The sequence below is a fragment of the Dioscorea cayenensis genome, chromosome 15, assembly GCF_009730915.1.
Source record: "Dioscorea cayenensis subsp. rotundata cultivar TDr96_F1 chromosome 15, TDr96_F1_v2_PseudoChromosome.rev07_lg8_w22 25.fasta, whole genome shotgun sequence".
Taxonomy (NCBI): domain Eukaryota; kingdom Viridiplantae; phylum Streptophyta; class Magnoliopsida; order Dioscoreales; family Dioscoreaceae; genus Dioscorea; species Dioscorea cayenensis.
This window is the reverse complement of record NC_052485.1, coordinates 257,219-282,834: the sequence shown is the minus strand read 5'-3', so window position 1 is coordinate 282,834 and position 25,616 is coordinate 257,219. Positions and strand designations below refer to the sequence as shown.

Sequence of the window (25,616 nt, the reverse complement as noted above, 5' to 3'; positions counted from 1 at the left end):
ATGCTTCAATAAGATAGATGAGAATCTTTATACATGAAATGGAAAGGATCCAAAGTAACATCTTCCAGGAAACAAACTCGATACAACAAAAGCACAAAATATTAAGGACCTCAAACCACCGTATGGAGTAAACAATCAACTCAGACATCCTTCCTATAATTCTTGCTCATGCATTTAAAATTCAAGTCTTTGTCGCTGGCCTCACCAGTCCAAGTCCTGAACCACTTCCCAGATGTTTAAAGTCAGATGCCTGTAAGTGATCCCCATGACCAGCAAACCCAGTCCCTCCTTTCTCCAAAGTGACAAGGTGCCTCTCTTTGCACTCCTTGTTGCACACCAAGCATACCTTATCCACAGCTAGAAACCTATCCGAGCACTTCTTGCAGAAAACATGACCACATGTGCTAATCGCCACGAGGGTTGTCGTGTTTGTGATAGTAACTTTGCAACTGGGGCAGATAAAATTGTTCTCCAGAGACTTGGATTTTTTCGTTTGTCCATTGCTTTCATCTGTTAAGTAGATTGGGAAGAGGCTTTTCAATGTGAGCTTCTCTTTGCCTTCTGGGCATATTGTGCTGGTAGATGGAGCATCGATTTTCACAGGAGCTTCAGGTGTAGCAGAGGGTAGCCAGAAGGCTTTCATGTTGCGGAGAGCTTCCTCTTCATAGGACGTTACCCTCACACTGTTTGCTCCATGGAAACCATTCTTATCACTAATGTGGCTCTTGCCATTGTATTGTGGGACAGCCCCATGATTCTGCTGATCAAAAGCCTCAAGTTCACGGGCTTTCTTCAGCATCAATTTCTCCTCCTCCTCCTCTTTCTCTTGTTTCTGTTGGGCAGCATGTGCAGCTAGTTTCCTGGTTGTATTACAGTAAAGATTCAAGCGAAACAGAACATCAAGAAAATATGAAAAGGAGCATTGATCAGTTTAAGCATAGGGATCAAATCTTTACAAAGTAATGATCAAGATGTTCAAAGCAAACATAAGCAACTAAAAATCAAACAAGATATTTACAAGGTTATCCATCTGACCAGAAACAAGATATTGCAATTTAAGGCACCAAGTAAAAACCTAACAGCATGGAATACAGTTATTTCCTTTTCAAGGTTAACCAAAACCTATTTCAAACCATAGACTTTGGAGAAAAAAAAAAATCCTTGAAAGAAAGAGAAAACTAGGGAACTACCTGCAAACAGAAAACAATCTAAATTATTATAAGTTAATAAAGAGTTCTATCTTCCAATTCTCAATAATTTCAATTCTCTAACAAAAAGTCCAATCACAAGTAGTGTTAACACAAAATAGCAAATTTTGCCAGCTAAATTATAGAAATCAACACAATACTCAAATTTTTAGCTTGCACATAACATTAATTAACAAAAAAAGGGAAAAAAATTGGAGTGGGAAATAAGGAGAACAATCAAAGAGAAGAACAACCTCTTGATGTCCTTCTTTTGAGCGAGAAGGCACTCGAGGATGCACTCCTTGCAGAAGACGTGACCTTTAGGGCAGCAAAGGGGATCAATGAAGGGCTTGAGGCAGAGGCAACAAGCATCGAAGGGCTTGATGGAGTCCTTGCCGAGGCGCTCCTTCTGCGTGCCATACCCGAGCTTCCGCTTTTCATCGTACGTGAAGAAAGCGAGATCATTGTTATTCTTCGAGTGCCTCTGCGGCATCCTTCCACACCGGAACCCTAGAAATCAAAGATCTGGATCTCGATTGCGAAACCCTAACCCTAATTTCCTCGTTCCGTCGTCTCAAAATAAGAGACGCATGTACTGGATTCAGACGCTGGGACCCGAATCAATTTATAACAAGCGCGTCGAGTCTAGTGTGCGTGTATATATATATTGATATATTGTGTTATTTATTTTTTAAATAACAAAATTTGATCAGACTCAAAATAAAATATTATTTTGAATTTCAATTTAATCAAAGTATATTATAGAAATGGCATATTATGCATATTATGGTTAGAAGTGTTGTAGACTTTTCTTTCCCTGTTTTTAATTGAAGTGGTTTTATCCACCTTTTTCGACACATTATGTTTTTATTTTATTTTTGTTTAAAAGCACATGAAAACATATAGAAAAACATAGAAGTACATTGCTTATTAGAAGTGGAGATTGATAAGGTGGTGTCATCAATCCCAGTGGCATAACTGATGATGAGATCAGAGATTAGTTGGACTGGTGTTGGTTGTCGAATCCCAAAATCACTCATGTGAGACTCTTAGGAATTGAAGGCTTTCTTTTCACTGTGGACATTCTAGTCCTGTCCATCTTAAGGATTGCAGAAAAGCTAGAGTAGAAACATATGATTAATTTGAATATAGATGGTTGTAGTCCTTGCTAGTCAAAGCTATTGTCTGGTTTTGCTTAGAAGAAATGCATGCATATTCAACTCTAAAACATTAGCATTATCTTCCTTAATTTTGAAAGTAATATGTTTCTTTTTCCGGTGTTTGCAGCTTTTTGCAATTAAAAAGGTAGATGTTGGAGGGTTCAATTGCTATAGTAAAGAGGAGTATTCACTTGACAAGACTTTCTATGCATGATGAGTGGTATACCTCGACGATAGTTCCCTCGTGATGATCGGCTAGTGCATAATCTTGTCCCAATCTGTGGTACATTAGGAGGAGATCCTCTCAACTCATAGGAGTCTTTATTTATTTATTTTGATGTATCCATCATTAGTGGACTTTGGAATTTTGCTACGTTTTTCTTTATTATGTATGTACTTATTTTTATTTTGTACTTTGTACTTTGTACTTTATATTTATTTTTTTTAGTTTTAATGCATTTATGGTTTATTCACTTTATAATAATAAAAAAAAATATTAATCAAATTTGACAAAAAAAACAATTTAGAATTTTCATAAAAGAAATTTAGAATTAAAAATATGATTATTCCGTTTCAACAAAATGTTCAAAACAATAGTTTAAGTCAAGATGTTTGAGGTACAATATTCAGGAGTAGTTCGTTTCTTTCTTATCTGAGTTGGCCTGCGTCTCTAGATGGCTGACTTCGCCGGCTTCAGATTGCTCTTCCCTTTCCTTCACCTTATTTGCTTTCTATGTACTCTGTTCTCCTTATCCCGGGTGGGAATAGCAGTTTCCTGCTTTATTTCTTTGTTTGTTGTCTTATCTTTCGTACTTTGTTTCTCCTTGTTTGCTCATTTTTAATAAATTTATGGTTTATCCATTTTTTTCAAAAAAAAAATAAATATCAAAACTTATATATAGTCAAAGCCATCCGGTGGTTAGTTGCACTAACATGGATCTTGTGAGAGAGGGGGAAAGCGGAGTGAGTTCGAAAGTCATGTAGAAGTATTACTTCCAAAGGAGTTTAAGCTACTTGTGCGGTTCTCAATGACTGAAGGTGAGAAAGCTCTTTGCATTTACTCCACATACATTCTTTGACTAATTAACTAGGAACTTGTCCTCTTTGAAAATATGTATATATATTCAGCCTAAGTCAATATAATATCTTATTTTATGCCAAAATACAACCATTTTCATGAGAGACGAGAGCAAAAGTATCAGAAAGTGAGATTAAAAGATTCTTATGACAACCTCTGAGGCCATCTTTCTCACTTTCCCATAACCGAAGTGGATGCTCTAGCAATCTTTGAGCGTCATAATCCAGGCCTCAATCTTTCACAAAGGGAATGCAGCTCCCTAGTTGGATAATGGAATTAGCCAAAAAGTTGGATCTGTTAAGGCAGTGACTCACCACTCTAACTTCCATAACCCTAGCTGATTCTGAGAAAGGGTTGGTGGTAGTATATCAACTAGAGGAAGCGTCTCCCCAGGCGATGTGGGGACTATAGTCCTAAGCTATCAGTCCCGACACCCCCTGGCCCACAGCGGATGTGGGACCCAAGATCCCTAGCCATAGCTACGATACTAGTATTAAGAGCAGGGGCCCATGCACTAAGCTTACCATGCTAGCGATTCTGAGGGAAGGGTTGGTGGTAGTATATCAACTAGAGGGAAGCGTCTCCCACAGGCGATGTGGGACTATGGTCCTAAGCCACTGCGTCCCAACAGGATCTACCCCCTGAGTTCCTTTTCTCAACTTGTCCTCTGTAGCTTTTCTAGTTTTTTTTCCCTGGCTGCTTGTAATTTTTACTGTTAAAGTGGATAAACCACGATGCATTAGAGAGATAAAGTACAGAGGCAAATTAACAATAAGTGCAACAAGTGAAAGCCTCCCAGAGAAAGTTCTTTTATTGCTTCCTTGAAAATAAGCATGAGCCTTATTTAAAATAAAATCATTTACATTTGATTACATAGCTCTTCATATGGCTGCCACTGCCAGGAACCAAATCACAGAAATCTAAACAACTCTCAATTACATCATAATACAACCAGGGATCTATCTGATTGAGCAGCGTGCAAATACTAAGAAGCTCTGCAAAAATCCTTATTCCTCACCAGTCAAAGACCTTGCTGATGATGTGCTTTTAGTTTGGGAACTATTTGAAGTAGCAGAATTCATTTGAGGAGTGTGACTTGATGACGAATCGGAGAAGAAAACAATGTTCTTATCATCCTCTGAAAGAACCTCAAGTGACCTTGGAATGACAGGCATGTTAACCTCTAGGATACCCTCCAGAATCTGTACCACCAGCCCCATTGTAGGCCTTAAAGCCTCATCATCCTGAATACACCAGAAAGCTACTTTGCATGCTCTGATGACCTCTTCCTCATTGGTCTCTCCTCCCAACCTGGGATCTAACAAACTGAGAACCTCCCCTTCAATGAGTTTTCTAGCAGCCACTCTGGGAAAGAAAACAGCAGCGCCTTCTTTTTCCACTTGCTCTGTGTTTCTCCTGCCTGATATAATTTCAAAAAGCATCATTCCATAGCTATAAACATCAGCTTTGGGAGTGATAGGCACGCCAGAAATCCACTCTGGCGCAAGATAACCTCTGGTTCCTCTCATAGTAGTCAAAACTCTGCTGAAGTCCCTGCCCATAAGCTTTGCTAGTCCAAAATCAGACACTTTTGGAACAAAGGAATCGTCCAGGAGAATGTTCTCTGGCTTAATATCACAGTGTATGATGCAATCTCTGCACTTTTCATGGAGATAAGCTAATCCCCTGGCAGTTCCTAGCGCAATTTGATACCTTGTGCTCCAACTCAAAACATCACTAGTGTTGTGCAACAAATGAGCATCAAGAGATCCATTTGGCATGTAATCATAGACAAGCAATCTTTCGGAATCCTCGGAGCAAAACCCACGAAGACGAACAAGATTAACATGCTGAATTGTCCCAATGGTGCTCACCTCTGTTCTAAACTGCTTCTCCCTTGAGAAAGCCCTGCCAGTTTCTTGACAGCTATGGCAGTTGAATCTGGCAACACTCCTTTGAACACTGAACCAAATCCTCCAACGCCCAACTTTTTCTGAGAAGTTCTTGGTGATACGTTGCAATTCAATGTACCTGAATGTCGTCAGTGTCCCCTCCACAAGCTTTGAAGCAGTAATAAGTTTACTTCTTTTTTTCTTCTCCAAATCAGAATCCAAAGCAAAGCCACACAAACCAAACAAGCTGCAACAGCACCAACAACCACCCCAAGAATTATTCCTTTAGTTCCTTTCTTGCTTTTACTACTTGGAAGCTCAGCAGCATTTAGACGGAGCTGAAGAGTTCCTGCATCTGACTCGCTATACTGATCTTGGAGATTAATCAACTCTCCGTACCATACTGTGCAATTAGTACTATAAGAATATGCAGTACAGGAACAGTTACTCAAACAAGCTAGCTCACATTCATCTTCACCTCCAACTTGCAAAGGTTGGCCATTAACAGGTAGCTTCACGCTTGACATCTGGAAAAACTTATCTGGTTCCACATTGGTTGAGCTATTATTGCTACTACACTGCAGTTGAATGTTCCTCTTGCACCCACCACTGTGATCACTCAAATTCCAATCCTCTTCTGAGTTTGGACTGAAACCCGTGAGGCAACTGCAATATTGATCCGTTTGCTCAGTGCAGCTACCAAAATCCCCGCACAGCCTGGTGACTTCGCACGGCGTTTTTTTGGCTTTGGCCCAGAACTCAATCCATTCTTGACTGATGTCTATCCAATTCAGCATCTTGATCTGTCCAGAGACATCCATAATGAATCTACTGATCATGCTGCTACCATTGACATAATAAATGAAGTAGCTTTGCTGAGGATCATCTTCATAGTTGAAGTCATAGATGTAACTTTTCCTCATCTCTGGAACTCCGGAAAAAATCTTGCCATTCCAAGGCCCCTGTATTATAGTAGGTCTCAGTCCCATTCCATTTGAGCAGATATTGGCGTCCCACAGGATCTAACTCAAGGGAGAAGATCCCAGGAGCTGGGTTCTCAGAGTTCTTCCATGAAATGAGCTTCTGGCTCACTCCAGTTGTTTTATTGAAGACAATCTTGCCTCCAGGAAGCCATGTGTCTGTTGGGTCTTCAATGCTTCGCCAGAAAACCTTGGAAGAGTTGTTCTCATCTCTCAAAACGAGGCTCCCATCATCTCCAAGAATAGCAACAGTGGAGTTGGAGGAGATGGTGACGTTTGTGGACCATATGAGGGACTTATCTTGGTTTAGGAGGATCAAGTTGCCATCTTGGGAGATCTGGAGCACTGACTTGCTATTGTCTGAGATTGGGATGGCTCTGTTTGCCACCCAGACAGGGTTGAGCTTTGAGACCCTGGAGTACCATATGCTATGTAAAACTTGCTGGAAGAGTTGGATTTTGTGAAGAAGCCCAGTGTAAAGTTGCCAGCTTCTGAGGTGAGCTGCTGTTCTCCAGACAATGTTTGGTTGGTGCTAATAGAGTTTAATGCAGAGGAGATGCAGATGGTCAGGCATAACTGGAGAAAGAGAAGAAGATAATGAAACGTTGTATTTCTTAAAGCCATAATCTGAAGACAAGGAATCTTGGACGAGATATGGAATTGGGTTAGTGGATAAACAAGAGGTGATAATAGATTGGATTGGTGGAGGGGATGTAATTAATGTTACTGGATTCATAAATCAAATTCTCATGAATCAAAAAAGAAAGATAAACTTGATTTTGGATGCCGGAAGATATTTGAGAGTGCTCATTGATTGTCCACTGAGAATTTTCTTCAAAGACATTTCTAGCAAGACACTTGAATTTGTGTTTTTGTGGAGACTATTGACTAGTTCAGCGGTCAATTTTGCCCAAGTCTTTCATCAACTTGGAAAATAAAATATCTTGAAGAGAAAGATGGGAACATGGAAATCCAACGTCCCACAATCAAGACGACCGGTGACTTGTTGGTTAATTATTGAATCCACAAGCTAATAGAGTGTATTTCGGGTTATGTATTTGATACTTAAATTGTTATTATGGAGATGTGATTGATCATCAGGACCCATTCAAAGATATTATGGAATTCTATAATAGACACATTTTCATTTCATTATCTCATAAATTGTCACAATCTGTGACATTCACGTGATTATGAAATTTTACTGAAAAACAGGTATCCATTCAGATGATTTCATGGTGGAGCTTTGGCATCCATCCATTCAGCTGATTATGATAGTCTCCAAGTTTTTTAGTTTTGCTTATATTTCCAATTGTTGTTTCTTGACCTTGACATGGAAAGTATGTATCTTTATACAAGTTTTCCATTAATCCCATGGATGAATGATGGCTTGTGGATATTCATTCAAATTGATCATATAATTCTTTTGTGGTTAATTGCAGCCCCTGACTCAAAGAAAGCAAAGATTGAAGAGCCAATGGCGAAAATCAAGCGTAGTCTTGAGTTTCTCACATCTAGGGATACGGCGCCAAGTGTCCCCCCTGACTCTGGTGAGGGATAGTTGACGAAAGTCTTTTCTTTTCTAGAGGCTCCTCTAGAGTTTATGTACTCCGATTCCTGTCTTGGGCCACCCCTGGTGGTTCAGTTGCTTGTTGTTTGTTTTTTTTTGTTTTTGTTTTTTTCCTTCTGTTATAGTCCTGGTTGGGGCCTTTTTGTGTCGATCTATACTTCTCTTTTTTAATGAATATGATTTATCCACCTTTTAAAAAAAAATTTATTCATCAGGTTAGTTGTTCTAGGTATGAAAAGATCAAACTAACGGAGTTGATTTTCATAGCCAAATGATGACTATAGTTACGATGACCAACACTGGACCTAACTAAGCCCTATTTCAATCCATGCCTGCGCCACTTTAGATAAAAAATTTCTTCACAAATTGCTTTTACGGTGTCATATATTATCCACCATAATTGTATCTTATACGCAAGTACCTTTTATATATATATATATATATATATATATATATTGAGTAAAATGGATGAACCATGAATTTATTAGAAAAATCAAATGGGAACAAACAACCAGACATAAACAAAAATAACAAAGAAAGCAAAAAAAGAAACAACACAGGAAGAAACAAGAAGAAAAACAGGAAATAAAGAAGACATCACCAGGGGTGATGCACCATTAGGAAAAAGTACAACAACAGACAACTAAAAAATAACCGAAGACCGAGATGACGAAGTCCACCAAAAGGCGACAGAGGTCTTCTCAGTCGGGTGAAGGAGGATCACTCCTGAGGCTGCAAAAGTGTCCTGATGCTGGTGAGATCGACCTATATGGCACAAAAATCCAGGCAAGTAGCTGAGACAGGTCTTTAGCTGTAGAAATCCAGGCAAGTAACAAATGAGCAGTTTTACACATAATAGAGGAAGGAGAAAGAAACTTGTAATTGAAAATACGATTGTTTCTTTTCAGCCAAAGATTCCAAAAAATGGCTCTGAGAAGAAGGTCCCAAAAAGTGCGTTGACGCACATCTAAAGATGGAATCCAAGAGATCCAAACCTTTGAGAGGGAAATGGGTGGCGATTGGAAATTTAAGTTTTGCGTGAAAAAATTTCAGATGTGCCTAGAGAAATCACAGTGAATAAGAAGGTGGTCCATTGTTTTTGAATTTCTGTGATATAGCAAACAAGCACCTTATGTTGTAACCTTTTTTTTATTAAATAAATTTGGTTTATTATTTTATTTAAATAGTATTTGTTTATATATATATATATTATTTTCAATGAATATGGTTTACTTATTTTTTTTAAATAATAAATAAATATATCAGGTAATGGATGCAAAGATGAATGTTTTTTTTTTCCTTTTATGGTTTTATATAAAATTTATCAAAATATAAAATATTATTTGCCTTGTCTTAATGGAAGATAAGCTGTTTATTACAAAGTTAATAGTTTTTACTTTTTTAAATGTGGATAAATCATGAATTATGAAACAAAAACAAAAAATACAAACAAAACTACGCAACCAAAGTGCTTATAACCTAACGGTATTGGCTCAATTTCAAAAAACAAACATGAAATATTTAAGAGGTTTCGAGTTTCAAGTTCGAGTTTGAGATTTATCTGGAATATTTGGCTAGAATGGAATAATCGCATTTTTCAATTAAACTAATCACCATTTACTTTGTGTTTTTTAAGATTGCTAATATACTTCTCTCTTAGCTTTTCGTAGCTTCAGAGTCTCATCAACAAGCTAACCTTGAAGCCTTTCAGAGAATCAAGAGCTCCCTCAGCTTCATGAGTGCAAGAATTGCAGATCACATCGGCGATATAGAGCGCCACCTAGATCGGGAGTACTATTCTCCTTCTCGCAGCTCGGGCAGAACTGTGTTATCAGATGGTAGTTTTCGTCGGGCCAGCTTCCTCCTTTCTGTGTTTTATTTTTGCTGTTATGTTGTTTGTGTTCCTCACCCCAGGTGAGAATTTTAGTATATTTGTTTCTTTCTTAGTGGATGTTTTTCTTTTCCGCGTCTGTCCTGTTTCTTTATGCTTTTTTCAATAATGTTGTGGTTTATCCACTTTATTAAAAAAACAATAATAATATATGGTTCTCGATTACGTAACACAAGTGAAATGAAAAACATTTATCAGAAGTAGCAACACAAGAAAATCAGAAATGGAAAGGAGAGAAGAGACCAACGCAAAACAAAAGCAATACTAGCTCATCAATATCACTTGCTTGTTGTAGTAATAGTTCCAACATTATGTATTTATTTATTTTTTTATAAAAACGATAAGCATTGTCAAGAGACAAGCAGATGCAAAGGTGCACCAATTATAGTGGATTAACAATTTTCTGGGGTGAGCCATAGGTGACTTAAAAGACCTCTTGCCATGCAACTTGGAAAGAGATACACTATCTCTCTCATGAGACCATCTGAACCCAATAAATAGTACCTAGGCCTGGGATCAGTTCCAGCTTTATTTTGTATCTAACTTTTTTTTTATTAATAATACGGTTATTTATTTCTATAAAATATTTGCTACTCATCCGCATCGATACCCAGGCCGCGAAAAATACCAGGAATTGGAGGTATGCTAACCTCGGTGATTCCTTCAAGCATCCGAACAACCAACCCCATTGTTGGCCTTTGACTTTCCAAACCTTGAATGCACCAGCAAGCAACTCTACAAGCTATAACTAATTCATCCATGTTGGCGTTTCCCTGCAATCTATCATCCAACAAGCATTGAACCATATCTTCTCTCACTTTAACTACTGCCTGAGCAGGGAAATAATAATCTCCGCTCTCCGCTAATTGCTTTCTATTTCTCTTCCCTGATATTATTTCCAATAGCATCATACCAAAGCTATAAACATCAGCCTTTGGTGTGATTGCTAATCCTGTAATCCATTCCGGGGCCAGATACCCAATGGTTCCTCTCATGCTAGTTAACACATGACTAAACTCCCTGCCAAGCAGCTTTGCAAGACCAAAATCAGCCACCTTAGGGTTAAACTCAGCATCCAAAAGTATGTTCTCTGGTTTGATGTCACAATGGATGATACACTCTCTGCATTTTTCATGCAGGTACTCTAATCCTCTGGCAATTCCAAGTGCAATTCGATAACGAGTGGACCAGCCTAAGACGTTATCATTGCCATGAATGAGATGCGAATCCAGAGAACCATTAGGCATATACTCAAAAACAAGCAACCTTTCTTTCCCTTCAGCACAGAACCCCCGGAAAGGAACTAGATTAACATGTTGAATGGTCCCAAGCGTGCTCACCTCCGCTCTGAATTGCTTCTCACCTTGACGAAGTCCTTCTAGTTTCTTGACAGCAATAGCAGTTGAATCTGGTAACACACCTTTAAAAACAGAACCAAAGCTCCCGGCTCCCAGTTTGTCGGAGAAGTTCTTGGTCACACGTTGCAAGTCACTGTATCTGAAGGCCACCAAGCCTCCCATAACTAACTTGAAAGCTCTTCTTCTCCTTCTCCTTAATGTTACCAGAATACAGAGGATCCCGAAACAAACCAAAGATGCAGCTACCAGACCGGCAACAAGACCAGAAACACTTCCTTTCTTGTGGTGACTTGGGAGCTCAGAAGCAGCTAGACGGAGGTAGAGAGTTCCTTCACCTGATCCTTCATATTGATCTTGAAGATTATACAAATCACTATACCATACAGTGCAACTTGTGCCATTATAAGAATAGGCAGTGCAAGAGCAGTTGTACAAGCAAGCCTGCATACATTCATCGTCACTACCAACTAGCAGACTCTGGCCATCATCAGGCAATCTCACACTGGACATCTGGAAAAACTTATCTCTCTCACCAACGTAATCTGAGCCAGTGCCATCACAGTACTGCAATGGTGTGGCCCGGACACAGCCTCCGCTATAGTCACTCAAAGCCCAATCTTTGAGTGATCTTTGGCTGAATCCCTTCAAGCAACTGCAGTGCTGCTGCCTCTGCTCGTTGCAGCTGCCGAAGGGCCCACAGAATTTAGTGACGTTACACTGGTTGTCTGGCACGACGAAGACCGAAGTCCAGTTTTTGGTGGATTCAATCCACATCATCGCCTTCATCTGGCCCGAGACATCGATCTTATAAACAAAAGGACCTAAGGCGTTGCCCACGAGGGTGAAGGTGAAGTAGCTCTCTTCAGAGTTAATAACACGGGTAAGCTTAAACGGGTAATTTGACGTCATCTCTGGCAATCCAGTGAATATGTGGCCATTCCAGGGCCCTGAAGTCCAGTAGGTCTGGCTCATGTTCCACTGGAGTACGTTCTGAGTATCCTCCTGTAGCACGTTTGAGAATAATCCTGGAGCTGGGTCCTCAGAGTTCTTCCATGAAATGATTCTCTGGTTTAATTTAATCTTGCTTCCAGCAAACCAAATATGAGTTGGGTTATCGAAACTCTGCCAGAAGATGTTAGAGGAGTTGTCAGCGTCTGTCAAGATGAGGTTCCCGTTGTCTTGGAGGACAGCAGCTGTGGAAAAATTGGAGGATATGGTGGCGTTGGTTGACCATATGAGGGACTTGGATTGTTCAAGCAGAGCCAAGTTACCGTCTTTGGAGATATGAAGCAGAGACTTGGTAATGTCTGAGACTGGGGTGGCTCTGTTGGCCACCCAAATAGGGGTCAGCTCTGAGACTCTTTTGTACCATATTCCGATGTAGAATTTGCTAGAGGATTCATCTTTGGAGAAGAAACCAAGCACAAAGTTACCACCTACGGAGAAGAGCCTCTGGTCACCAGACAGGGATTGGTTGCTGGTGATGGAGTCTGATGCATGGGAGGAACAGATTATGGCGAAAGAGATGATAGAAAACATAAGAACAAGGAATGCATTTCTGGGAGTCATGGTTTGGAGTTTGGTGATATGGCAAGAATGCTTGAGGGTAAGTGGTGTTGAAGAATGATGGCAAAAGTAACATATTTATTATTGAAGAAGTATGCAAATAAGACATATTTGTAGACTTGTAGTTCATGTCTCCAGAGGAAAACTACACATTGAGAGTCTTTGACGGGCTTCTATGGCCAACCCTTTCTTGTCAGCTCTTGGAATAAATTGTGGAGACTCATGTAACACAGGTGTTAAATTCTTCATGTGGAGGTTGTTACATAGAAGAACTCCTACATTTAACTTCTTTTACAATATGAACATTGGGCCTTTGCCGATGTGTTCTTTTTGTGAGTTGATGGAAGAAAGTGATGATCATGCCATTTGGAAATGCCGGGTGAGTAGAAAATGCTGGGAGCTGGTGAGTTCCTTTGCAGGGGTGCAGCTGGAGGGTATTGACTCTTTTGTTGAAGGGTCCTGGCTCCTTATGAACTGGCAAACCCAGATGGGGAATCAAAATTTTAAATATTTGATGGTTACGTGCTCGTAGGCCATCTGGAAAGCCAAATGTGAGCTTGTTTTTGGGAAAAAGAAGGTGAACATGCAGCAGATTTTTCAGATTAATTTAAAAGCTACACTGGAGCATGCTGGTATGAAGAAGTGCAAAATCAGGGAATACCTTCCTCAACCTTTCGACTTTCTAGTCACTTTATTTCAATTATGTGTGATGCATTATCATCTTCTTCTAGACCATGTTTTTGCCAAGATGAGTGGCCTAACCGCTAAGAAAGGTAGGGGTGTGCACAAGCCTCGGCGGAGTAAGTGGGAGTGGGGCCCGTGCACACATGGGTGCTTGGACCACCCGCACACAATCACTACTCACACTCCCAAAAATGTAATTTATCAACTTTTTTTTAAGAAAAAATTATTATTAGCTACTTAGTATTGTAGCTCCTCTTGTAAAAAAAGAACTGTTTCTTGTCAACTCTACACCATTCTCCAGGGAATCGTCTTTTTATGTGAAGTAACAATCATTCCCAAAGGTGGAAAATTATCAATGATCAATAGTGGTGTGGTGAGTTGGTCTTCCGAGCTAATTATTTTCGGAGTTTCCCTTCTTGGAATATTTACCAAAGCACTGTGCTAGAAGATCCTTTTTCTGGAATGGTATTCTCCATGTCTTACCGGCTTTTCTGAAAAATATTACTCCTATCATTCATGATGGCGCTTCTACACTGTTTTGGCTTGATAGCTGGGTAGAGGGGCGTGCACCGGCGGATATCTAGTTGAATCTTTTCCAGTTAGCTCATCTTAAGAACTGCACCATCAAGGAGTTAGCAGGAAGACACCTGCCCATTCCGTTGGAGGAATTTGCCTCTGCCTGGGATCTAATTAATCAGGTCAATGCTAACCATTACCCGGCGAGAGACAACAAACGTTGGAAATTAACGACTAATGGGACTTTCACTGTTAAATTGTTCTATAACTTTATGAATGATGGAGGTTTAAGATGTGGGTGGACCCTCATTATCCTTAAAGGCTATTGCCCGAAAAAAATAAATCTGTTTAATTGGCGTGCTCAAGATAATAAAATCTTGCTCAGCGCAGATGTAATCTCTTTCACTCGGTCACTTGTGTGTTCTGCCACTCTAATGTTGAGTCGGCTGATCACCTTCTTGTCTTGTGCCATGTGGCTTCCCATATTTGGAATTTTTTTAGCCAACTCTTGGGCCTTAGAAGCGTGCCTACCTCGTTTGAGGACATGTGGGGCACATGGAGAAAAAAACATTAAAAAACCGCTCATTTTTCTCTGGGATTTGATTGCACGTGCAATCACCTGGAACATTTGGATTGAAAGAAATGCACGCATCTTTAATTCTACTTGTATTCCAATTGTTTCCATCATTGTTAAAATTGAGCATGTGATTCTTCTTTGGATGTCTACAGCTCCTGATTCCAAGAAGGCAAGATTGGAGGAACCTTTGGCGAAGGTTAAGCGTAGCCTTGAGTTCCTCTCCTCTGCGGACCCGACTCCAAGTGTCCCTCCTGAGAGCCTCCGGAACACTGGCGTGGTGTAGTGCATGATTGTCTGGTCTGTCCCTAGAGGACTTCTCCTCTAGGGTTGTTGTTTTTCTCGTTGTTCGGTCAGTAGGTTTTGTGATCACCCCTGGTGGTTCTTGTGTTGTTTTGTTGTCTCTCTTCCTTCCTTACCCTTTTGGGTAGTGGCTTTTGTGGTCTGTACTTCAGTCTGTACTCTTTCTTTTTTAATGCATGTGGTTTATCCACTTTTTCAAAAACAATCATTCGAAATGTTTTTGCTTTTTATACATAATAACAAGGACTTTTCCTATTGCCTTAAAAAAATTTCTATATATCTTAAGTTTTTAATTTTTTTTATTTGTCAATATTTTTTTATTTTTAAATTTTCAAGTTGTGGGTTGCCCAATTTTTTTTTTGAAAAATAGATAAACAGTTATGTCTAATGTTTTTAGGATTTTAAATTATCTTAGTATTTTGTAATTATCTTAGTTTTATTAGTTATTTAATTTTATTTAATTATCTAGTATTCCGTAATTATTTTAGTTTTATTTACTATTTTGTCCTTAGTCTAGACTTCTATAAAAATTTATTTTAGGGTTTGTGAAAGAAAATCGATGAATTGAATTGAATTTTCTTGTTTATTGTGAGTTCTTAGATAAGAACTGGGTGTCCGCTGCATCAACAAAGCACAAATAAATGGAGTATACTGGAGTTCTTTTATATTCTTTCCCTTCTCAATTTTTTATTTTTTATTTTTTTTATTTTTTTGTTTGGATAAACTGGAGTTCTTTACTGAAGACTGAAGACGGGGTATTTTTAGTATTACTTAATAAATTATACCAAATGCACAATCAAGACTGTATGTAAAACAAAAGTTTCATAAATCAACTTCTCATGAATCAAAAAAGAAAGATAAACTTGATTTTGGATGCCAGAAATTAACTGTTTGAAAGTGAATGATTGTACACTGGGAACTTTCTTCAAAGACATTTCCATCAAGACACTTATATTTGTGTTTTTGTGGAGACTGACTAGTTCAGCAGTCAATTTCACCTTGTTTTTTTTTTAAATAAATGTGGATAAACCACAACTTTGTTCACCTTGTTCTTGCATTAACTTGGAAATAAAATATCTTGAAGAGAAAGATGGGAACATGAAAATCCAATTTCTCAAAATCAAGATGACTGGTGACCGCTTGCTAGTTATTGAATCCACAAGCCAATAGAGTGTATTTCGGATAAGGCATTTGATACTTAAATTGTTATTTTGGAGACGTGATTGATCATCAGGACCCATTCAAAGTATTATGTATTATCTCATAAATTATCACAATATTCTGTGACATTCTCGTGATTATGAAATTTTACTGAAAAACAGGTATTCATTCAGACCATTTCATGGTGGAGCTTTGGCATCCATCCATTCAGCGGATTATGATAGACTGCAATTTTATTAGTTTGCTTACATTTCCAATTGTTGTTTCTTGACCTTGACAAGGAAAGTATGTATCTTGATACAAGTTTTCCATTGATCCCATGGACGAATGATGGCTTGTGGATATTTATTCATAAGGTCAGTCGTGTTTTTAATTTCAAACGCTACCACCAATTGTGATTATAATCAAAATTTCTAGGTATGAAAAGATCAAACTAACAGAATTGATCTCCATTAGTCAAACGATGACTATTGTTACAATGACCAACACTGGACCTAGCTAAGTCCTATTTCATCTACGACTATGATATTTTGGAAAAAAGATTTCTTAGCAAATTGTTTCTGGGATGTCATATACATTATCCACCACAATTGGATCATATACTCAAGTATTGTATTTTGTAACTCTTGTTTTTTTTTTTTTAAATAAAGTTGGTTTATTCATATTTATTTTTAAAAAATTGTTTAAGGAGAAAAATATATATATCATGCTATGGATGCAAAGACGAAGTTTTTATTTTTTTTCTTTTATAGTTTTATATAAATTTTATCAAAATGTAAAATATAATTTGGCCATCCTCATTAAAGATGAGCTGATTATTGCAATAGTTTTTTTTAAAAATATAGATAAACCATAATTTATTAAAACAAAAAAGAAATGAGAGCAAACAAGACTTCTCAACCAAAGGGTTTATAACCCAATAGTATTGGGGTTCTGTTCTAGTCCAAAACATCTTTCTTTCATGACTTTCCAATACAAATTTAGATGTTTGACGCATAACATATATATGCTTTCAATGGCGGGGTTTATACTTTATTAATATCCTCTTTTCACATCACTATTTAACCATGTTGTAACCCTCTTTCAATAATGATATCAATATATGTCAAAATAATAATAACAATAATACTTTTGTTTTTAATTCATTCGGGATTCTTATATTATTGTACTATACATACACTGTTCGGTACTGTTTATATTCATATAAAATGGCTCTTGTCGCCTATTATTCAAAAAAATAAAAATAAAAATAAAGTTGATTTTTTATAATACAAAATTGGTCCAATTGAGGCAGAAGATAATAAAATTTATTTTTTAATATTCTAAAAAATAAATCGGTGGTTTCCTTTCGTGGTCGAGTGTTTATTTTCAGTATTGTTCTTTGCTGCTCCTCTGTTTTGTAATATTTGTCTTTTCTCACTTCTGATGATGGGCTCTCTGTACTGTTTCTTTCTGTACTGTTGTCCTTTAGTTTTTCAATAAATCGGTAGTTTATCCACATTTACCTAAAAAAAAAAAATTCTAAAAAAAGAAAAAAACATAAAATACCAATTTTTTTGAACCACAAATTAATAAAGGAACAATGATACATAGTCCACGAGCAAGAATAAAAGACCAAATTTTTACATAGAAGAATTTGTTTAACATTTAAATTGGATTTTAATGCTTGGAAAAATGATATTAATTATGTTTAAATCCTGGCCATTGAAAGCATAGATATAACATGCATTAAACATCTAAATTTATATTGTAAAGTAATGGAGAGAAAATGTATTGGACTGAAGCTGAACTCAAAGTATTGGCCCACTACAAAAAATGTGTATCACATATTTAAGAGGTCTCGAGTTCGGCACTCAGTGGCGTAGTGGTGGTAGCCGATCTTTGATTGTGGATGCAGATTTGATGTCCAAACTCCATACACTAAAGTGATAGTGTGCAGGTTGGATGAACACTTTTAGACCTGTGAGCACTCCCTTAATGTATATATATAGCGTTTGTCGCTTTCAAAAGCAAAATAAAACACTATGCTAACTTTGAAAAACAAAACATCCATATGAAAAATAAAACATCCATAAAAAAAAATAGAAAAGATAAAAAAAAAAACCAAACAGGCTGGGCCGGCCTGTGTTACCCAACGATGTTCTTCACCAGCCCAGTTGTTGTTTATTTTCTTGCTTTTATCTTCTTATTTTCTTTTGTTTTGTGTACCTCACTTTTGGTGAGAGGACTTCTTCTATGTACTTTGTTTGTTTTTCTTTCAATAAAGCTATTATTTATCCATATATATATATATATATATATATAACAAAGCAAAACAAAGGAAATACTCACCAAAATCACACGCTTATTGTTTTTGTTTTTTTTGTTTTGAATAAATGTAGATAAACCCCGCTTATTGTGGCAATAGTTCTAGCTTTATTTTATTATTATTATTATTATTTAAAAAAATTGTAGATAAACTACTTCCATTAACACTGGATCAGTACAAACAAACTCCTACAAAACCTGGAGAGAAACAATAAAACGAAAACCACTAGGATTCTAGCTTTATTTTATATCTAATTTTTTTTTATTAATAACTGCTTTACTTATTTCTATAAAACATTTGCTAATTTATAACTAGGGCCCGAAAAATACTAGGAATTGGAGGAATGCTAACCTCCGTAAGTCCTTCAAGCATCCGAACAACCAACCCCATTGTTGGCCTTTGACTTTCCAAACCTTGAATGCACCAGCAAGCAACTCTACAAGCTATAACTAGTTCATCCATGTTGGCGTTTCCCTGCAATCTATCATCCAACAAGCATTGAACCATATCTTCTCTCACTTTAACTACTGCCTGAGCAGGGAAATAATAATCTCCGCTCTCCGCTAATTGCTCTGTGTTTCTCTTTCCTGATATTATTTCCAATAGCATCATACCAAAGCTATAAACATCAGCCTTTGGTGTGATTGCTAATCCTGTAATCCATTCTGGGGCCAGATACCCAATGGTTCCTCTCATGCTAGTTAACACATGACTAAACTCCCTGCCAAGCAGCTTTGCAAGACCAAAATCAGCCACCTTTGGGTTAAACTCAGCATCCAAAAAGTATGTTCTCTGGTTTTGATGTCACAATGGATGATACACTCTCTGCATTTTTCATGCAGGTACTCTAATCCTCTGGCAATTCCAAGTGCAATTCGATAACGAGTGGACCAGCCTAAGACGTTATCATTGCCATGAATGAGATGCGAATCCAGAGAACCATTAGGCATATACTCAAAAACAAGCAACCTTTCTTTCCCTTCAGCACAGAACCCCCGGAAAGGAACTAGATTAACATGTTGAATGGTCCCAAGCGTGCTCACCTCCGCTCTGAATTGCTTCTCACCTTGACGAAGTCCTTCTAGTTTCTTGACAGCAATAGCAGTTGAATCTGGTAACACACCTTTAAAAACAGAACCAAAGCTCCCGGCTCCCAGTTTGTCGGAGAAGTTCTTGGTCACACGTTGCAAGTCACTGTATCTGAAGGCCACCAAGCCTCCCATAACTAACTTGAAAGCTCTTCTTCTCCTTTGCTTTATTGTTACCAGAATAAACATGATCCCGAAACAAGCCAAAGATGCAGTTACCAGACCGGCAACAAGACCAGAAACACTTTTGTTGTTATGGTGACTTGGAAGCTCAGAAGCAGCTAGACGGAGGTAGAGAGTTCCTCCACCTGATCCTTCATATTCATCTTGGAGATTATACAAATCACCATACCATACACTGCAACCAGTGCCATTATAAGAATAGGCAGTGCAAGAGCAGTTACACAAGCAAGCCTGCATACATTCATCATTACTACCAACTTGCAGACTCTGGCCATCATCAGGCAACCTCACACTGGATATCTGGAAAAACTTATCTCTCTCACCAACGTGATCTGAGCCAGTGCCATCACAGTACTGCAATGGTGTGTCCCGGACACAGCCCCCACTGTAGTCAGTCAAAGCCCAGTCTCTTGGTGATCTCTGGCTGAATCCCTTCACGCAACTGCAGTGCTGCTGCCTCTGCTCGTTGCAGCTGCCGAAGGGGCCACAAAATTTAGTGACGTCACATTGAGCGCCTGGCACGGTGTAGAAATGTGTCCATTGTTGGCTGACTTCCTGCCACATCATCGCCTTTATCTGCCCCGAGACATCCATCACAACCATGACAGGGGCGGTTCCGTTGTTCTTGAGATTGTAGGTGAAGTATTTCTCTTTGGATTTAACAATATACCTGCAATCAGTTACTGAACAACCTGAAGTCATCTCGGGCACTTGTCTGAATGTAGCATGACCATCCCAGGGCCCTGAAAACCAGTAGGTCTTGCTCATGTTCCACTGGATTACGTACTGATCATTCTCCTGTAAAACGAGGGAGAATAACCCTGGAGCTGGGTTCTCAGAGTTTTTCCATGACATGAGTCTCTGCCCTACTCCAGTTATTTTATTGTAAGCAATCTTGCCCCCAGGGAGCCAAGTATCGGTTGGGTTTTCAATGCTCTGCCAGAAGACGTTGGAAGAATTCTCAGTGTCTCTCAAGACAAGGTTCCCGTTGTCTAGGAGGACAGTAATTGTGGACGAATTGGAGGAGATGGTGGCGTTGGTGGACCATATGAGGGACTTGGATTGGTCTAGGAGAGCCAAGTTACCATCTTGGGATATATGAAGCCGAGCCTTGGCGATGTCTGAGACTGGGGTGGCTCTGTTAGCCACCCAGACAGGGGTCAGTTCTTGGACTTTTTTATACCAGGTCCCAATGTAGAATTTGCTAGAGGCGCTATCTTTAGAGAAGAAACCAAGCACAAAGTTGCCACCTTTGGAGAACAGCCTCTGGTCACCAGAGAGGGATTGGTTGCTGGTGATGGAGTCTAATGCATGCGAGGAACAGATGGCCAAAGAGACGATAGATAACATGAAAGCAAGGAATGCACGTCTGGGAGTCATGTGTTTGGAGTTTTGTGGTAAGGCAAGAATGCTCGAGGGTAAAGTGATGTTGAAGAATGCTGACAAAAGCTACATATATAATATGCAAATAAGACATACTAGTAGTTCATGTCTCCCAAAGCAAACTACGCATTGAGCCGTCTTTGACGGGCTTGTATGACCAACCCTTTAATGGCAGCCGGGCACCATTCTCCAGAAATTTTTTGACTTTTATTATTTTTATTTTTTATCTTTTTTTTTTTTTGAATTTTTTGAATTTTTTTTATTTTTTATTTTTTATCTTTGAAAAAGAGAGCAAACATGATAGGAGTGTATCACTTTTGGTGTACAACCTTTAGTTCTCCGATTAGAGTAAGAATCATTATTCTGTGATTCCAATGCAGCATTTTAGATGACCATAAACAGGAGTGAGAGAGGAGTGGTTTTTGAATGACCATATATAAGAGTGAGAGAGGAGTGGGTGAGTAATGGGTGAGGAGTAAGTAATCTCTCAAAAATGGAAGACTTGTTCATTCATTGCTCATTCCTTTGGGGTGAAATGTTTATTTGCCTCTCGTATTTAATAATTAAATACATAATTTTAATAATAAATATTGATTAAAGTGAAATAATAATAACCAGTTATTAAAATAATACTTTAATTTAAATAATAATTAAAATAGATCATTTTAATAATAAATAATAATTAATGTTAAATAATAATAACTAATAATTAAAAATAAATAATTTAATTCAAATACTAATTAAATAGATCATTTTAACTGGGAATACCTTAAAAGTCCCTTTAAGTTTCACTTATTCATAGATCGTCCAGCCAAATTTTGGTATTCCCAAGAAAACGTTTCTTGTAACAGTTTACTTTTCAGTCGGTCTGTTATAAAGGTAGCGGATTCTGACTGAAATAAGCCACAAATTTGTAAGAGAAACACATAATATTAAATAGAAAGGTCAGATATTAAATATAAAAAATAAATATTAAATTAAAAGGTACTATATATTAAGTGAAAACTTATATGGTTACATGTAAACAAGCAATGTTAAATGAAAACTATACATATTAAGTGGGAAGTACATGTTGTAAAATAGAATAAACTGACTGAGTGAGCTACAATAACTGAAAAGTAAACTATCATAAGGGTCTGTCTGGGAAATTCATATGTCAGAGGATCTGTTTGGCAAAATTTGAAACTTTCAGGGATCTCTAATTTATTTTCCCTAATTTTAATAATAAAGAATAATTAATGTGAAATAATAATAATCAATAATTAAAAATAATAATCCAATGCAAATAATAATTAAATAAATAATTTTAATAATTAATAATAATTAATGTGAAATATTTTGTTTAATGAAATTAGCAATGATCAAAATATTTTTAAATGAAAAAATTATAATTTTTTAATCTAACATTTTTTTTTTCTTATTTCCTTGTATTAAGGGTATAAAAGTCTTTTTCACAGTATTTTCTTCTTTATTTTTTTTTACTTCCCGATAAATTACCCTCTAATAACTTACCAACCAAACACATTTTTTATTCTTATGACTACTCCACTACCCCTCATTCCGTTTTTATTCAATACCTCTCCATTCCCAATATGAGAACCAAACGCCCTCTAAGTGTCAATTGAAAGTGTATATACAAGCCAACAAACAAAAGAAGAAAAGGATAAAATTACACAGACCGACAAACATGAAGAAAGGAAAGGATAGCTGGAAAGGCAACCCAAGATTCAGGGAGGCTCTCCTTCTCAGATGAGATGAGGACATAAGATCACATGCATGTGGTCGGATCTAAAACCTATGCATCAGGGTTGCACTCATCGTGCCCGAAAGGCCCAAAAAACTAGATGCTTCTTCACACTACTTCAACTACTTGCTCCGATTTCTATCTTTTAGCTATAGGAACTGCAAGGACTCAAAAGAGGAACAAATGATTAATTTAAAATTGAACATGCATTCATTTCTCACTTCTTTTTTTTTAATAAATTTGTATTTTATCTATTTTTATAAAAAAAGTGCATTAATTTTTTGTAAGCCAAATATGCCAAAGCGATTGCTTTAGCTAATTACATTCAGCCATCCAGGAGGCTTTATTTTCAAAACTTGACCAGTTTCCCAGAAATCCTGACTGGCGGGGTTTGACTTTTACACCTAATAGCAAGGACTTTTCATAATGTTTAACGGTTAATGCCTCATTGAGCAAAAGTTTCATGAAATCTCTAATAAGTAAATGCTCCATGAGGAGCATACCGTGCCCTAATGATGGGCCCACCTATATTTTTAAAAGGAATGCCCGGCCCATTAAAATTAGGGGTGTGCACACATCAAGGAATTGATCGTTTGGCCATGAACTGTCACGCTCAAGCTAATTATTCGGTGAATTGCCCAATGACCCTTGCTATGCAATCCACCACTCAACTCTACTCCTGATCTGAGAAAAAATCAATAACATTTATGAGCGTGACAACCAAGAAAACACCCACTAAAAATATAGGGATCATTTACAAAAAAAATAAATCATAATTTATCAAAATCCAAAAATCAGGATTCAAATTTATTTCAAATAAACACAAATGTCAAAAACTGAGCATATAGGGCCCTTGACTCCCCCAAACAACTATTACCAAAACAAAATAACAGAATTCATATATTTACTCTCTGTGACCCGAGCCAGAATTATCATAGATCATTATTCTTCATCGACGGAATGGTGCGAAACTATAGTTTTTATATTAGAGTACACGTCGACATGATCATTGTTTAATCCCCGGTGATAGGTTATTGCAAAGTTAATTTGGGGACTACAAGTAGTGTGTCAAAATATTTCCTGTCTAAAACATTTGACAAAGTCGAAAATACAGAAATTTAAATGATCCCATTTTCAATAAAAATATGCCCAATTATTTCAAAACAGAATATTTAACAATGTATTTAAATAAGACATAATTAAATAAATTATCTAAAAATTCAGAATTAAAAATAATCAGAATTCGAATAAACATTTTGAGAATATCATTAATTCAAAATTTTGAATAATTTGAAAATAATTCCGAAAATAATATTAATTAAATAAACATGGTTGAATAATAAATAGGAATCCGATTAATCAGAATAATTAAATAAAATACTTAGTTTTACAAAATTTACCTAGTCTCAACATATCTTTATACATAGTATAATTTATATGTGGTTACTTACCTTGAGATCCCCAAAATCTAACTCCCACTCGAAGACAAGATCAATCCTTCTTGAACAACTCTAAAAGCATAATCAAAATCTAATAGCTGAAACGATAATTTAACACAACCCAAAACATGGATCAAAACCCATGCCAAAATTTAAAGACTCACTTTATACTCTATGTAACACTAAACATCTAGTCAGAAGATAACTTAGCCATACAATAGCTAAAAATCATGTTTCCACGGAAATGACACTTCAACAAACACCTTGTGGGCATAACCAAAACTAAGCAATTAGCCAAGTAGACAAATAAGGCACATGCTATTTAATACAAATTAATACCCTTTACTAGCAAAACAAAGAAGAACAAACCAGCTGGGCTAAAAAAATATAATAAGCTAGCATCATCTCTTTTTACCCATAAGCTTGGCAGCCTAATTGGCAAGAACAAGAAAAATTCTCCAAACAAAAGGCTTACAAGGTTGGATGGCGAAAATTAGGCTAACAACAAGCCCTTGAGACCGCTCCTAGCTCCATGGCGTGCAAGGAAAAAAAGTCTATGATTTTCATCGGCTCATCAAGCAAGGGAAGCACAAAAGAAAATAGATGAAGTTTTTGACCGTCGGATCACCTTTTTGAAGCTCCAAACCCAAACCGATGGCATGGCTAAAGGTGAGGTTGACGGTGAGGCTAAGGAATAGGGAGATCCGGTTGGGTGAAGAAACAGATAGAAGAGAAGGCTCATGACTTTAGGAAAGAAGATAGAGGGACTTCACGGGCTAGAGAATGGAAAAATAAAAGTTTTTCTTATTTAAGGGAGATGGGGTTCACATGAACTCTCATCCATTGGTACGAAAATTGAGTTGCAAACTCATTTTCTCACTAAAGACCTTTTGTGGCACCATGTGCATGGGGAAATCCTTTTGTGTACGAAGAGACCGTGACTATTCGTGCACAGGAGACCCTTAGTCACTATGTGTTGGGTGGGATTTGAGCACATGACGTTGAGCTAACCCAATGTTGGATATTTATTTTTAAATATTTCAATAATATATTTAAAAAAAATGTAATTTTTTTATATATTAACTAATTATTTTTATTAGATAAATATTTATTATTAATAATTGAAATGTTATTCTTGTGTTGTTGTGTTTTTATTCGTTTGTTCTCTTCATTTCTGTACTTTTTTGTGCTTTACGTCATTTTTTTTAGTTTGTATTGGTTTTAATTTTCAATAAATCAGTGATTTATTTATTTTTCTAAATATATATATAATTATGAAGACCCCACTATCGGTGCACTGGAGATCCTTACACACCATATGTTGGGTGGGATTATGAACTTTCTAGGATCACACTAATTTTTTCCAATCATTACCACGCCTGGAGGCAATTGAAGAGGTATTATTAAAAGCATATATAGTTGTTATAAATTGAGAGGCACAATACGGAACGCATGAGAAAAGCATGCCACAATGATACAGTAAAATACAAGCCACACCCTGAGCCACCCAAATCCAATAGATATAGATGCCTAGAACTAACTAAATCCGAG

General features: G+C 37.3%; 2 protein-coding genes and 2 pseudogenes across 2 annotated transcripts; all 4 read right to left on the bottom strand.

The window, feature by feature from the left end:
* Positions 1-118: 118 nt before the first annotated feature.
* Positions 119-1,807, bottom strand: LOC120276692 (E3 ubiquitin-protein ligase CSU1-like). The gene is made up of 2 exons (XM_039283362.1): positions 1,442-1,807; positions 119-860 (listed from the first exon to the last, which is right to left on the bottom strand). The coding sequence occupies exons 1-2, from the start codon at positions 1,678-1,680 to the stop codon at positions 182-184; spliced, it is 918 nt and encodes a 305-aa protein (XP_039139296.1). The 5' UTR covers positions 1,681-1,807; the 3' UTR covers positions 119-181.
* Positions 1,808-4,210: 2,403 nt separating this feature from the next.
* On the bottom strand, positions 4,211-7,178 carry LOC120277848 (annotated as a pseudogene).
* A 3,170-nt stretch (positions 7,179-10,348) lies between these two features.
* On the bottom strand, positions 10,349-12,685 carry LOC120277150 (G-type lectin S-receptor-like serine/threonine-protein kinase At2g19130). The gene has a single exon (XM_039283902.1). The coding sequence runs from the start codon at positions 12,683-12,685 to the stop codon at positions 10,349-10,351; it is 2,337 nt and encodes a 778-aa protein (XP_039139836.1).
* A 5,843-nt stretch (positions 12,686-18,528) lies between these two features.
* On the bottom strand, positions 18,529-20,879 carry LOC120277149 (annotated as a pseudogene).
* Positions 20,880-25,616: the final 4,737 nt, after the last annotated feature.

What these genes read in the sequence shown, in the direction of transcription:
- LOC120276692 (XM_039283362.1), bottom strand. Translation starts at nt 1,680, where the DNA reads ATGCCGCAGAGGCACTCGAAGAATAACAATGATCTCGCTTTCTTCACG. An exon ending in CAAAAGAAGGACATCAAGAG is followed by an intron (nt 861 to 1,441) that starts GTTGTTCTTCTC and finishes TAATACAACCAG; the next exon opens with GAAACTAGCTGCACATGCTG.
- LOC120277150 (XM_039283902.1), bottom strand. Translation starts at nt 12,685, where the DNA reads ATGACTCCCAGAAATGCATTCCTTGTTCTTATGTTTTCTATCATCTCT.